General features: G+C 48.3%; 1 protein-coding gene across 1 annotated transcript in view; it reads right to left on the bottom strand.

The window, feature by feature from the left end:
• Nucleotides 1–994: 994 nt before the first annotated feature.
• STPG1 (sperm tail PG-rich repeat containing 1) overlaps nt 995–15402 on the bottom strand; it is a 34565-nt gene continuing 20157 nt past the window's right edge. The window contains exons 5-8 of the mRNA XM_025041457.1: nt 14865–14973; nt 10970–11135; nt 2999–3189; nt 995–1071 (exon numbers count right to left, since the gene is read on the bottom strand). Coding sequence (XP_024897225.1) covers nt 995–1071; nt 2999–3189; nt 10970–11135; nt 14865–14973 — 543 coding nt within the window. The remainder of the gene's footprint in view (nt 1072–2998; nt 3190–10969; nt 11136–14864; nt 14974–15402) is intronic.

The raw sequence follows: 15402 nt of genomic DNA, 5'->3' as shown, positions 1-15402 counted from the left end.
GGCCTCGGGGATGCAAGGAGCAGAGGAGAGAGGGGATGAGAGAGTTCTACTTACAAAAGTGAGAAATATCATCAATATTTGGGGGAAGGACGTGATGTGTGGCTACTTCTATGTCCTCGTGGTTCTTTGGGAATCATTTCCTCTTGCCAAGGGGAAACGATGCGGCAGGCCAGAAAATATCCATGAGAGATTGTGTCAAACTTGAGAAGGAGGACGGGGAGGGGACGGAAACCAGCCCGGGGAAGGGGGGAGGTGGGGTGAAAGTAAGAACGTGCAGGCTCAAGGTGTCATGTGGCTTCTCAGAACCTCTGTTTCTAGGGCTCTGGCTCCAACAGGATCCTGCCCACATCTGCTGTTGAATACAGAGCCAATAAATGCACGTGTCAGCCTCTGCCGAAGGTGGGTGCTGAGCACAAGTGACCCTGGGGACTGGCTGCCGTGCTCTTCCTGAAGGTGAGATGCAAAGGCTTAGCTGGGGGCAAGGGGCCCAGGCAACCCTTTTGTGTGTCTGTCACAGCGTGTCTGGGCCTTCCTGCTCTCCGGCAACTCCAGGAGGAGCCTGGAAGCCCAGGCCAGGACTGGGTGTGCCTGGGCCACTGTGCTGTGCCGCCCACCCTGCAGGCGCTCTCTGGGCCCCTGAGCCCTTGCTCAGCATCAGGCTTCCAGGCGGGGCATCCACCCTGGAGTCCGAACTTCAGGAGCCCCTTGCATCTCATGAGGGGAGATTTCAGCCAGCCTGGACAGGTGCATGGCGAAGCGACTGAGGGAGGCTCTGTCCTCTCCTCATCTCTGTTCAGGAAACTATTAAAGTCACTGGGGGTGGGGGTCCAATCGCCAGGAGGCAGCTCAGGACAAATGCAGCAGCCCAGCCGTCACACCAGACCAGCGGTGTGGCAGAGCTGTCACACATAAAGTACGTGTTCTCTGAATGAACATCTTGGGGAACCTGGCTGGGGCAGCTGGTGGCCAGGGCTCTCCCCACACCTCGGTGAGGTCACAACACCGGGATCCACTTCTTGTCCTCGTTGTAGAGAAAGGACTGCTTTCCAGGGAATTCTGGCTTGTACGTGGCTGTGAGGAAAGAGAGCAGCAGCATTAAGATCTTGAGAACACGATCTTAATGCCTTTCATTCTATGTCATAGCTGGCGAGGTCAGCTGGACCCCTGTCCCAGCCCCTGCGTCTTACACATGGGGAGACAGAGAGAGCAAAGGGCTGGCCCAAGGTCATCCGTCTCTTAACTGGCCCAGGCAGCTCTCAGACTCCAGCTTCCCGCCTTCTTTAACTCTTTTTAATTTCTTTAACAGAAGAAAATTTACAAAAGCGTTTCTATGAAATTTGAAGAAAAAAAAAATTATCGAGTAAAGCAACGCTATCAAAGCAGTAAGGTGTCAGGTTGGTGGGGTTTTGTTTTGATTTAGTTCAGAAATTTCCAGGAAAGTGAAAACCATGACACTGCAGGATCTCTAGGAAACCAGCGGCCAGGACCACACAGGGCTTGGGGACCACAACTTGGGGTGACTGGAAATTCTCATATTGACATTGGTTTGGTTAATGAGGCGCCATGTAGGGCCTCTGCTGGTTACCTGGGAAGCGCTGAGGGGAGCATATGGCAGTCCAGAGAGATCCGCACCCACTAGAAGCCGAGAAGGCAGGTGTTCGCATGTGCTCACGCCCAGGAGGCCCCTCAGGGAAGCCCACCTTGGCATAGGTGATCGCAGAAGCAGGAACTGGCCTGCACCTGTGTGTCAGGTGCCTTGCATCATGCACAGCATGAAGATACTGAGAGAAAGCTCCTAGAGGACTGCGCCGAACAGGGTCAGACAAGGTCCCCACTGGTCCCCAGGCCTCCTGAGACCACCCAGTAGAGCTCACCACTCATATGGAGCATTAGAACATTTACTGAGCCAAACTGAGCTCTTCCCAGACTGACCAGATGACCTTAAGATCAAACCTCTGCAGTCTTGTTGGCTTGGTTACATTTCCAAGGCCGAAGCTGTAAGAATGACTTTCTCCCTGTCCTGACAACCTTACATTCTACTGACCTGTGTGTTTGGAGGAGGAGGTGTCTCCCCTACCGTGCTAACACCTCTAGGGGAAACTACCAGGCCTGAGGCATCTTTGCCTCCGCAGAATGTGACCATCATCCATGCTCATTGAAAGACTGAATTTAACAGACCTGGCAGCCACTGCAGCTCCGCCTTCCTCCTCTCATGCCCCCCACCCCACCAGCACTTCTGTCAGTCCCCAGTGCCACCAGCTCCGGTGTCATGGAGTGGTAAATAGCTAAGGGGCTCTAGAGAGCTACAAATAGGTCTGGGGGTATGAAGACCATCCACCAGAGTGAGTCCCTAATGCTAGTAGCTCTCAGGGAGATCCCAGAGGTAACGGGGTACCACTGCTTAAGCTCATCTGTGAAAAGGGAGTGGAACTAGGTGGCTTAAAAGAGCAGCTCCAGTGACTAGTCCCTGGTTTATTTCAAGACAAACCAGGCAAAAGGGTGGCGCTCTGCCCCACCCCTTGCTCACTGAGGATGTGCGGACAACTTCCTCTCCAGGCCGTCCCCCATCTGTGAAGTGACTCGGCCAGACCAGCCCAGTGATTTAAACATTCTGAAGAACATGAACTTTTTCGACAACCTGACAAAAGCTCCTTCCCCCAGAAAAATAATGTCTGCACACTCTAAATCTGCAGACCATGTCGGGGTCACAGACCCCTTGGAGCCCATCGTTAAGCCTCTTCGATGTTTGAACCCCTGGCCTGGATCATCTCTAAGAGCCCTTTCACCTCCAAAAACAAACAAGCAAACAAACAAAACAAAACCCCAAAAAACTTTATACTCTGAAAACGTAAAGCTGAAAAGTCTTCTAAATCTACTCTAACCCCTGTAACCTGTTTGGCAAAGAGCCTATAAATCAGTGGCATTTGGTGGCCCAGGAATGACAGACAATTCCAGATTTGGTTTTCACAACGGTCTGGTGTTTTTAGAATCCTCTGACCTGGGCCAGGCAGGCCGGGCTGGGACGGTGCCATTGTCCAGCGGCTGGTGTTGGACACGAAGGAAGCGCTGGAGATGAAATGCTTGGGGGGCCCCGCGTAGTCCACGATCTCATACTGACCAGGGCCTGGGAGAGACGGCTTCGCGGGCAGAGGCAGGGGGTTGGCGGAGAAGTTCAGGATGGGATTTTTCCTTCAGGAAAGACAAAATGTGAGGACGTCACTAAGGCACTCTTTTGGGAAAATGGTAGTTTTTAGACTTAGCAGAGGCTGGCCCAGCACCAAGTCGTCTGCATGAGGACTGGACATGGCATTGACACCTGTTTCTTCTCTGGCTCCACTGCTAGTGAGCGGGGGCCTTGTGTCTTAGTTTCCTCTTCTGCACAATCGGCATCATAATAGTACCTACCTTGTAGGCTTGTTGTTAGGTTTAAATGAGTTGATACATACCTAAAACACCGTACTGAAGACAGAGCCCAGCACCAAGTGGGAGCTCAGTACACGTCGCTGCTGTCATGTGATTGAACTAATCAGGAATGGCAGCGTTTGTCTCATCGCCAACTCTGCTCGACTGTTAGTACCTGGCTAGAGATTTGTATAAAGAACTGAGGCCTCTCGTGAGCCCTGTGGGAGGAGCATGGGTGATCCACTTGTGATGTCTGCTATGGCCCGGGAAAGGAAAAGAGCATCACACATTCCAAGGATTTGCTGTCCCAACACTAGTAGATCTCTACAACATTCCATTGTTGACATTTCAGAATCCTACCAAACGTCTTCCTGGCAAAACAGGATGTGGGAGTGGAAAAATATGGGGTTGGAATTTAAAGGACTTCTATATATAACACTCACCACTTACAGAGTAATTTGTTTTCGGGTCTTTCTCCCCCCTCCTTCAGGAAAGGGGGTCTTTCATGTCTGGTATTAAGAGAATAAATGAAAGAGAAATGGAACCTGTACTTGAGCCCTAGTTCTGTCACTAATTCACTCTGGGCCTCAGTCTCTCCATCTGTAAAATGAGGGGTGTTGGACATGACGATCTCTAAGGTCCCTTCCAGCTGGGACCTTCCATCCTTGATTCAAAGAGGTCCACTGGGTTGCCCAGGGAATGCTGGGACTTTTATGGGAGTCACGCTACTCCCTGGCCGTGCAATAGAAGGGCTGCCTACTTCTGCTCCATATCTGAAGCTTCCTCTAAGGTTTCTGCACTGGACAGCCACAGGAGACACGCCAGCTTGAAGCCAACCTGTCTGAGCAGGGGAGGAGACTGGGATTCCTGGCCATTGGACATCTGCTACCCTTTAGCCAGCACCTTCTGGAGCAGAGATGTTCTTAAACTCAGAGAGTTTGAGGGGACTTAGAGATGTTTTATCCAACTTCCTTATTTTGCTAAAGAAGTTGGTGCCAGAGAAAGCAACTCATCCAAAGAGCAGAGCATGTTAGTGGGAATGCCTGGACCAGAACTCGACTCTCAAGTGCCTAGCAATTTGGCAAAAGCATGATGGCAGAAGGGAATTTTTGAGTTTTAGAGTCACACAGACCTGAGTCTGAATTCTAGTCATGCCACTCACTGGCTGTGAGACCTCAAACAAGTTCCCTGACCCTTCTGTACCTGCAGCAAGGCTCAATAACACCCACTCTTGATAAAAGAGTGGTTGGAGAAAAGGCATATAAGGCACCTAACATGTGCCAGCACATAGTAAGTGTTCAATAAAAGTAATTATTATTATGATCCCTGCAGCAGCACCACTGGCTGCTTGGTCTCAGAGGAGCAGCAGAGCCTCAGGAAACGGATATTAGGGGACTCCCTCACACAGAGTTACCCTGAGGCAGTGACACTCCCACTGCCAGGGAGGCCTGTTGAAAGCCACCATAAATTTCCTAAGGCTCACATCTTATGACGGAGGAACAGCTGGTTTGGTTGCTTATATTTAGAACAAAGGTGCCTATAGGAAAAAGAGAAAAAACATTCCTTCTTCTCCTCCAGCTGGCTTAGAAGAACTGGTTATGATGTGGATCAACCACCTCCCCCTTACAAATAAAAGCTGGCTGCTCCTTGTTCTGGCTTGGGTCACTCCTTCAAAGAACCCCTGGAAATTTGATGAGTATGTGACTGGCATCATTTGATGAATATATGACTGGACATTAGAGCCAGAATGAGCCAACTATTGTATGAGGTCACCCAATTGGTCTGGGTCACCCCCAAGCCCAATTGAGAAGACCATGAGGTGTCTTCTTTCCTACCCAGGGACAGCCAGCAGGAGGCTGGGCGGGCTGGCCAGTGTCTCATCATGATCTTGTCGAGAATGCGTGAGAGAGGTCCCCAAGCCTCAGGGTTGTTTCAAAGAGTGACTAGTGCTTTACTCGTATTATTATTTAACAAATATGAAATGTTAGAATAGAGATAGAAACTGCATTGAAAGTAGAGAGAGATGGGGGAGTGGGGGCGGGGAGAGAGAGAGACAGACAGACAGACAGACAGACAGACAGACAGACACTAATTCCAAATGAGAGAATCCAGAAACTACCCTAAGAGAGACAGCATTTGCCCTGAAAGGTGCTTAAGCAGGAATTCCTCAGGTAGAAAGGTGGGGCGCGTGAGAGAGGTCCCCAAGCCTCAGGGTTGTTTCAAAGAGTGACTAGTGCTTTACTCGTATTATTATTTAACAAATATGAAATGTTAGAATAGAGATAGAAACTGCATTGAAAGTAGAGAGAGATGGGGAGTGGAGCGGGGGAGAGAAAGAGAGACAGACAGACAGACAGACAGACAGACACTAATTCCAAATGAGAGAATCCAGAAACTACCCTAAGAGAGACAGCATTTGCCCTGAAAGGTGCTTAAGCAGGAATTCCTCAGGTAGAAAGGTGGGGGAGGGAGCATTTCCGGCAGCGGAAACAGCAGGAGGAAAGCCGGAGTAGCCCCGTGTGACAGGAACTGGAACACAAGGAGACAAAGAGTAGGCCACCTAGACTGCCTTCAACCCGCAGTCCACCCATGATTTCTGGGTTGTTCCCTTGTTTCTGACCATCTGCTCGCGCAGACCTTCATGCAAAGCTAAAGGAAAGTCTCCTATTTACAACCTCTCAATCCAGCCTAATCTCTGCCCCTGCTCCCACGTCACCTTCCAGAAACATCTGACACAGCACTGTTCAGCGACTCCGTGCCTTCGCCCATGTTGCTCCTTCTGCCAAGAGCATCGACTTGCCTTGCAAACTCTGATTCATTCTTCACTCCTCTCCTGCAGGGAAGCGTCTCTGGTCGAGGCCCTCTCTCCTCCCTGGCCCCCCACCTCCCTATTTGGGGAAGCATGAGTTTTCCAGTCAGATGGACCTGGATTCCACTCCCTGGTCCACCACCTTGGTGAGTCTGCACTTGTCTGTGAACTCTACATACAGTATGGACCTGTAGGAGACTTGGAAGCCTGACGCGAGATGCATCCATGAAAGCTCTTAGCTCAGTGTCACTGGCCTCTTCACACATCTTAGCTATTCTCTGCATAGAACATGCTAGATTTCCTCTTTAAGAGAAGGGGGCAGGTCTGACTTATCTTCGAGGCCCCGTTCTATTCCCAAGACATTGGCTGAACTTCAAGGAAGCAAGTGGGGGAACCTAGAAGCCTGAACTCCCCTGACAGTTCTATCATTGTCCGGGGCCACTCCCCATGTGTCACGGCGCAAATCGCAAAGGTCAGGCCAGATCAAACCCAGGGCTGCCCTCAGCGCATCGCAACCAGGGCTTTTATGAGCCTCATCGCTCAGTTATAAAAGCCAACCTGGTCCTGCCCCGTGCAAAGAAAAACATCTATCAAAAGCTCTGAGTTGGCCACAGCTGGATTAAGTGTATTTGTAGCTTCCAATGTAGCTGTTTGCAAATCACCCAGAATAATGAACGTCTCAGAGGACTCAGCAGGTCACTGGGGGAAGGCATCCAAGACCCTCGGGACACTCCCAGACACAGCTTCACTCTGCCTCGGGGATTCCCAGGGTCTGGAGGGATAAAGGGGCAATTTTTTTCTCATCATTAAAGGGCAGCCGATGCCTCTGGGGTGGAATGCAGTATCTGTTTAACAGGGTAGTGGGTGACAGATTACAGCGCTTGGGAAGAAGCGCCCCATATCTAATTGAAAATCCCAGGGGAACTTTAGGTGGGTCCAGCGTAATTACCCAAATTGGAGCAGAGCCAACATTGCTTGATTCTTAGGCTCTGGCTGTGACAGAACAGCGTGTCCGTGCAAAACCAGTGGCTTAAAACTGCAGGAAGTAGATCAAGGGTTAGAAAGATGTCAGTGGGTGTTTCTCCTTGCTGGTGAGTGTGAGTTGGAAGGCAGCATCTAGGAGGAACTGTTTTGATCTCCAAAAGCCCTTATTTCTGACTCACCCCAACTGATTGAGTCATCACGGGGATGGATAATCAAGACCTGTAGAAGTGAAAGCTTGGCTGACACTTCTCTTCTAAAGACCCCTGGAAGCCGATAAATCCTCTTAGCTTTTGAGTCGGCAAGGTGGCCGTAAAAAAGTGACACCCCATGAGGTGTTCGTCTGCTAAGGAGCCCAGAAATGGCCGCAGTAACACCCCACCGACCCCTAGCACAGCATCTGCCCTACAGGGCCCACTGGGGAAACATCAGGCGAGTGCACCCGCTTGAATAAAAACACAAGTTACATGCATCGAGAGCATCCCTACCATGTGCCGGCCCCGGCGAGCTGTGTGGGTTATGTTATTTTATCCTCGCAAGCACCTTGTGAAGTGTTCTTGTTCCAATTTGCAGAGGATGAATTTGAATTTCTGGGGAGTTAAGTGACCCCTACCCCCAGGTTTTCAGGGCTGGTGAGTAGGGAAGGTGGGAGAATTGGGGGCCCGGCTTCTGGCCTGTGCTTATACCTGCTTGGTCACATCACCTCCCCAGGAGACATGACAAGCCTAGGTCCCTTGCCTGCCTCCTGAGCGCTCCCATCACATCGCCCAACCTCTCACCTCTCTGGGCTTCACTTCTGTTGGTTGGTGACAGGGGACTAATAACTCCAGGGAGAAGAAACATCTCCCTGGTTCTTCCTGCATCCCGAAGAAAGCAGAGCCAAAATATCATCTTTGCAAGCTGGAACCCTACCAAAGAATGGGGAGCCCATCGCTTCCAACAAACAGGGGCAGACCTCACATCCGGTCACATGCGGCGAAACCTGAGCTGCACGTGCTTCCGAAAAAGAAGCTCTGGTGACAGTTCTCAGGTTTTCCATCACTGCCTTACGCAGCCCTGGAGATCTAAATATGATCAGTCTTAACGTGGACAAAGTCCCATGGGAAGTTACATACAGATGGAAAGGAAAGAATGCAGACCTTCTTAGGGCCCTAATGATTTTGGTACATGGAACCGCAGACACTATTGTCCCTCTTCCCTCCAAGGACACAGGAGCACCTACAGAACTTGAATTTAAGAGCCTGGAGTTTGGCTATTCCCTCAATAATACACTATTCAGCTGTATCTTTTCTGCATATTACATCCTTTCTTCCTTATTCAACAAAAACAGATGGATGCTTTTGGTTTTATCTTCTTGTTTTTTAAATGAAATTATAGATTTCTCAGCTTCATTCTTTTCATGTTGATTTAAAAATAAATTTGTGGACTTCCTGTGGGTGCGGGCTGGCTCCTTGTTCACTACCCCCTATCTGCTCTCCTAAGTGACACGGTGAGCAAACCTGGGGTCATGGAGGGTCAGAAATGGAAAGACCTCCCCTCTTTTCACACAGAGAGACATGAAGCTAAGAGAGGTGCTGAGAACAGCCCCAGACCACAGAGCCAGTTAACACAAATGTCCTGCCGCAGAGGCCAGGTCATCATCCATTCACCAACGTAAACCCAAGTTTAAGAGACACTGGGTTTAACAGGTGCCTCTGCTGCAGGCCTTCTCAGAGCCTTTAATAAGCCCATGTACACTGTGATGCTCCCAGGGGCAGAGGGTTTGTAAGTGGTGCTTCCAAGACTTATTAACCAAGGTTCCGTCATTCACAAAACATTACAAAGAGCCAGTGAGGCCCAGATGCCCCCAGACATGCCAGCGCCACTGCACTGCCAACCTGGAAAGATTGCCCTTGGAACTGCATGGGGTCACATGGCTCAGCTTTTTGTTGCACTCCTCTGCCTGCCCTGGAGTTGCTCTCAGGTGAGCCTGGCTGAAGGTGTGTGTGGTGTTCTGTTCACCTACGCAGCCACACAGCCTCCCACACGGAACCAGAAACCTCCAGAGCCTTTTGACTGACAGATGCGAATACCATAAAATGAGAATATTTCAAACTGCGCATTCAAACTTAAGCAAAACCAAATGACACTTCTCTAGGGAAAGTAGTTAAGCACTGAGTATTCTCCACCATTTCTTTGATGAAGCTTCCAGATTCGGGCTGAGGGCTTGAGCTGCCATGCCAAACATCTGTATCCTATATCCTAATATGCCTGGAGGATATAAAATAATAGCAGCTATAATAATAATAGCTATTCTCAAGCACTTTCTCATCTAATCCTTACAAAACCCCTACAAAATAAGATTCTTATCTCCACTTAATAACGTGGAAACTGAAGCTCAAAGAGAAGTGTCTGCAAAGGACAGAGCCAGGGTTCACACTCAGATCTCCAAAGGCTGCCCTTTTGCCCACTCTATTTGCTGGCTGAGTAGGGGAAAGGTGGTGTGCAGTGGTGCCCTGAGCCAACACGGAGGCAGGAAGTCCCTGGTGTTTGGAGAGAGGCTGTTTCTAGAGACTTTCTGGCCTCGATCCTGAGCCCTGGAGCCTGGAAAGGGTCGACATATAGGACCCGAGGACCAAAGGGCAGGAGGGACGGACCCACCTGAGGTCTGAATCCCTTCTCCAGATCCTAAGCTGAACTTGTCAGGTTCACGACTTGCTCCTCTCCCTAACTCCCATCTCCTTGCCCTGGCCTGATGGTCAGAGTGTGTCTAATGTTGCCAGCCTTCCTGAGTCGCATGGACTTTCCACCCACTGTGACTATGAATGAGGCCAGCCACCTGCCCGACCTCTCTGAAGGGACCCAGGAGGCTTTACACTCGGTCTCAGCCCCACTGGTCAGCCCTCCCAGTAGCCAGTCCTACCTGGAGAGAACTAAACAAGGATGAGGTCTTAGGTGGTGACAGGAGGACTGAACTTAACTTCAGTAAGTTCTAGAAGTTCTAGAACCATTTGAGAAATAAATAAACCCTGTGAGTTTTTTAGCCTCTTAGGTGAAAGTAACATGAGATGTACAAGATATTAAAAATGGTAACACAAATAAATCCCTGTCTTCGCTTTTTAAATTTGTGTTAATATTAAGTCACCATTTGCACCTGCTATACATATGCCAAATGTGTCTTTTTAAATCTAAAAGCAACACTACAAGGCATGAAGTATCTCCACTTTATAGATGAAGGCATGGAGGCTCAGAGGGGTTAGGACAGTGCCCCAGGTCACACAACATGAAAACAGTAGGTCTAACCAACTCCCCAGTCTATGTTTTAACTTACCAGTACAAGACTATGAGAGCTCCACTGCCTCTGTATGTCCTGACATCCCAGTGGAGAGTTTATCTTATAAAATAGAATAATGTCAACACCAGGAAAGTAAAGCACAGCATCATGGGAGATACGGAACGATCCAGACAGTCCTGAGTCTGAATCCCAGTGGCATCTCAAATGAGCTGTGTGAACTTAGACAAATCTCTCAGCCTCACTGAAGCCTAGTTTTCCTCCTCTATGAAGTAAGAATAATTCTTCCAACAGTGTTATTATAACTGAATAAAATGTTAAGTTCCTGGCACATAGTAGATGCTCAATAAATATTATGCATTCAATATGTATTTATTGAACACCTACTATGTGTCAGCAAGGACCCCTGGAGAATGACCTGGTGCTGAGTCTCACCAAGCAGTGATACTACATTGGGGTTCTGCCCAGAACCACCTGTCAAAAGAAAGATCAGAATCAGAACTCACGGGATAAGAGTCTTTTTCGGAATTTTGATGTGATCATTTGGATTGTAATAACCGGGTCCTGGGCCTGTTGACGTCAGTTTTAATCCACGGCCAGTTTTTGATTTAAAACAAGACATTAATATATTCGGCGACTTCTTCACAAGGGATTCGTTGATATTATAGTACCCTAAACAGAAAGGAATTTTAAACCAGAATAAGAAACTCTTCTCAAAGAAATAAAAAGCTGTACCTTATGCTTAAGTATACATTAAATGACTATAAGGTGTTATCACTCCAAAATAGTAAAATGGAAGGGCAGCCTGGAATAACTAAAAATAATAGTCACCATTTAGAGAATATGTGTGACATACATCACATATTTAGCTCATTTACTCCTCCCAGGTGCCCAAAAATATAACTATCATCACCCTTCTTTCTAAATACAAGGAAATTGAGGCTCAGGTATTAAATATTTGCTCACCTTCCTCCTCTATCAAGTAAGAATAATAATTCTTTCAACAATAGGGTGGTTATAATAGTCGAGTAACATTTTAGGTTCCTGGCGCACAGTAGTTGTTTAATAACTGTTATGCAACCAATAAATTTTTATTGAGCATCTACTATGTGGACCTAGGGCTACCAGTCTCCAAAGCTCATGCTTTCCCACTATGCCCTGTCTCAAGAGACTGTGACAGAATAAAATTCGTATGGCTGTGCACAAAGCTTCAAGGAAGAAGAGAGAGATCTGCGGTGAAGAGGAAGCAGGCTTATCCCTAAATTGTCAGTAGCCCTGTCAATGGGTAGAGGCGTTTTGGGGTGCAAGAAACAGTGCTGGGTAAAAGCCTTGAAGATGTCTGCACACTGACCCAGGATTCCCATTACTCAGAAATTATTTAACGTAATGGAAAACCTCTCAGCATGAAAATGTACACCACGGCAGCAGCTACGCTGTGAGAAAGAATCGCCTAGATGTCCAAGAACAGCTATGAGAACTGCAGCCCAATATGGTAGAATGTCAGCCCAGACCATGGTAAACACGAAGACCATAAGGCCACGTGACCATATGTTTGAAAATAAAGGTAAGTGAAAAAAGTAAAATAAAGCCTTAAAGTCTATATGTACCATGATAGCATCTATGTACAAATGGATACATCTGAATAAATATAAGTGGGAACCCAGAATAGTGGAAGCAGTTATATTATGATGGCATTATGGGTGGGAAAAGTATTTCATATTTTCTAAACATTCCAAAGTTGATTTTGTTTCAAATAAAATTTAATTTTCCGCTGCAAAATTACTGAAAGCAACGATAGGATACATATTAGCAAGATTTTATTTAAACGGTCATACCCAGCGATGGCAAGGGGAAACAGGTGCCTCAGAGAAGCAGGACAAATTGTCCCTGGGCTGAAGAGCAATTTGGTCACAAATAGCAAAAACCTTAAATACTTTACATACCTTTTGACTTAGCACTTTCACTTTAAGCAATTTATATAACAATCTTGATTGCACACAAGTTGTGAGCTACACGAATATGTTTGCTGCCACTGCATTTATATTAGCGATCAGTTTAAAACAACCTAAATTTCCAACAAGAAGGCATTATTCCTTCACTTATGGTACCGCCATACAATGGAATACTACGCATCTGTTTTTAAAATGATGTTCTAGGAGGATTTTTAATAATGTAAAAAGATGTTTCCAATATATGGTTAAGTTAAAAAAAAAAAGCTGATGTCCAATTAGCAGCATTTATAATATTGTTACCTATCTCTCATATTATCTTTCTGTTTCTTTTTTTTCCTCTCTCATGGTATATATTAACTCCTACCAAAAAAAAAAAATGGTGAAAGCAATGCTTGATTATAAAATGCTGAAAAGCAGAAGCAAAGAAAAAAAGGCATTCGTGTTCCTGGGGCCAGAGAGACCCAAGGGTGACGACGTCCTGGTGTATTTACTTCCTATCTTTTCCTGAGGGTAGCCAGACTCTGTTTCACGGTGTTGAGCTCACTCTGAGGATTCCATTCTTTAACTCACGTTCTCCAAGTGACACATTAACGTAGGCATTTCCCCAGGTTCTAATAACCTTTTCTTAAAAAGGAAAAATAGGACGTTGGTGATATGCTTGGCACATGTAAACTTTAGAAAATTCAACCGGCACATGTGGAAAGGTAAGTGTTTTCAGAATGGAAGGCAGGTCTGACAAGGGCCCTCAGCCCCTGAGGCAGAGCGCTCCGAGCAGCAGCGGGACACAGCAGGATGCCAGTCAGGCTACGCATCTGGTGTCCTGGCACAGAAGGGGAAGGGGAAACCCCAGCGTCACTTCCAAGAGGTCAAAGCAGCTTGTTTCTGGCAGATTGCCCAGGCTCTGGCCCCTGGCAAGTGGAGAGTCAGGGAAGGTGTCTGAAGCACCAGGCATGGAGCCTAATAGGCCTGGATTCAAATCCGACGAGACCCTGGGCTAGTCCAGTCATCTGCTTTCTATGGATCATTTTCGTCTGTAAAAGGGGATAAAACAATAACAGCTCACACTTTCTGAGCATGTGAACGGAAAGTGCGGGGCAAATGTTCCGTGGCATTTTGAGAGCATTCCATGAGAAAATGAATGTCAAGCCTCTGGCACGCAGTAGGAGCTTAACAGATACTGGTGCCCACCCCTCCCCCTCCTGCTCTTGTTACAAGGGGCTGGGAGCCAGCCCCTCCGGACTCTCCTGGAGGGATTTGGAGCATGTGGCTGGCTGCGAGGGTGCCCGCATCCCAGGACTCACCGGCAGGGCCTCTGGCCAAACCCCAGGGATGCCGGCTTTGTTCTCCTGTATAAACAAACAAGGCGTGGCTTTGCCCACGGATGAGGCAAGGCAGGGGAGCTTTAGCCAGGGCTTAGCCTCCCAATTAGGGCTGGTTTTGTTATCCAGCTTCAGACTGATCTCCTCAACTTTAATCTGGATTTGCTGAAATCTGACATACGTTGCAGTTTTATCCACACCCCGCTCCCAGGGGCATGATTGCAGAGGCGAACCCATCCTGCTCCTCCTTTGGGCTCTGGGGGCCCGCAGCTCCCTTGGGGGATCTTTGGGACCCTTTTGGGAAGGTCTCATAGGCTGAGTGCTCCTGGAGTGTAGACAGCTGCGTCACCAGACCCCTGTGGAAAGTTTTCACTAAGGCTGGAAAGAGGGGGAGGTGGGGAAAACACTTGTGAGCCCTTGTGTATTCCTGAATCCTGGCAGCTTTAGAAGTCACAGTGGAATGACGGGTAACAGTTTCCTGTGGGTAACAGTGTCAGCCAGACACCTGGGGGCTTTGGTCTGCCATTTATAAGCCGTGTGACTCTGAGCAAGTCATGTCATCTCTGAGCCTCCATTGTCTCACCTGACACACAGCACTAGCAGCGGGGACCTGGGAAGACAGACCTGTGAGGACAGCACGGGAAATACTTAGCAGGGGGTGGGCGCTCAGTAAACGGAGCTATTTTCCAACGTTTGGTAACTAGATGATGAAGTCACCTCTATGCACAGGAGAAAAAAACATTGCCGCTGCACCTGGAAGGATCAGGACACTCAGTGTATTGTGTGCCCCAGTGGCCTGTGATGGCGCCTGGGGTGTGTGAATGCGCACACTTCCGATGTGAGAAGCTACTTCCCCACCTGGATCCCCAGAGCAAGTGTGCCCGGTCATGAAAGGGGAGGCCAAAAGGCCACTTTGGGGACATTTCTAGAGCCACCCGTTCTTCTCCTGAAGTGGGGGTGGGGGGGAGCCAGTCTTCTCCTCACCCTCTCCTCTTTGTTCACCGCCTGCCTCCACCCCCATCTCCCCAAAACCTAACTCCCTCCTGAGACCTCCCATGAAGGAATGGCTGCCCTTAGCCGAGATGGTACATGGACGCTTAGATCAAGGCCAGTGCAAGGCAGCTGCTTACCTGGGGCAGGTCCTTTTTCAGCAATAGTGAACCATCCTCTCTGGGTTTTGGACATAAACCCGGCTCGGGCACAGACGTTATTTTTCTGCTTGCAGTAAGAGACGGAGGCCTGGGGGGGAGAAAATCAGCCAGTGTTTGCCTTCCCTTTCTTTGTCTTTGTCATTGTGCCTGGACAAGTGCCACATTTGGATTAAAAAAAAAAATCAAATTTAAACCTGTCCTCAGAATATGAACTGACGTGAGCAGAAGAGGTCACACTGACTATGTCTACGCTATCACCCCAGCTGGGGTGGTCTATGAATTTGGAGTCTCCAGGAAATGTCTGGTGACCTAACTAGGCACAGAGGACAGTGCCCAGAAGAGACAGCCTACAGACCCGGCTTCTAGGCTCACTGTGCTGCACACGGGCCGTATGATCACGCATAAGTTCTTTAATTTCTCTGAATTTGAGTTTTCTCATCTGTAAAACGGCTCAGATAATTCCTACGGTGTTGGTGGGGACAGGGTAAGAGACAAGAGGTCAACAGAAATCATCAAT

This window comes from Pteropus alecto, unplaced genomic scaffold (assembly GCF_000325575.1).
Source record: "Pteropus alecto unplaced genomic scaffold, ASM32557v1 scaffold39, whole genome shotgun sequence".
Lineage (NCBI taxonomy): Eukaryota > Metazoa > Chordata > Mammalia > Chiroptera > Pteropodidae > Pteropus > Pteropus alecto.
This window is presented reverse-complemented; position numbering and strand designations above follow the sequence as displayed.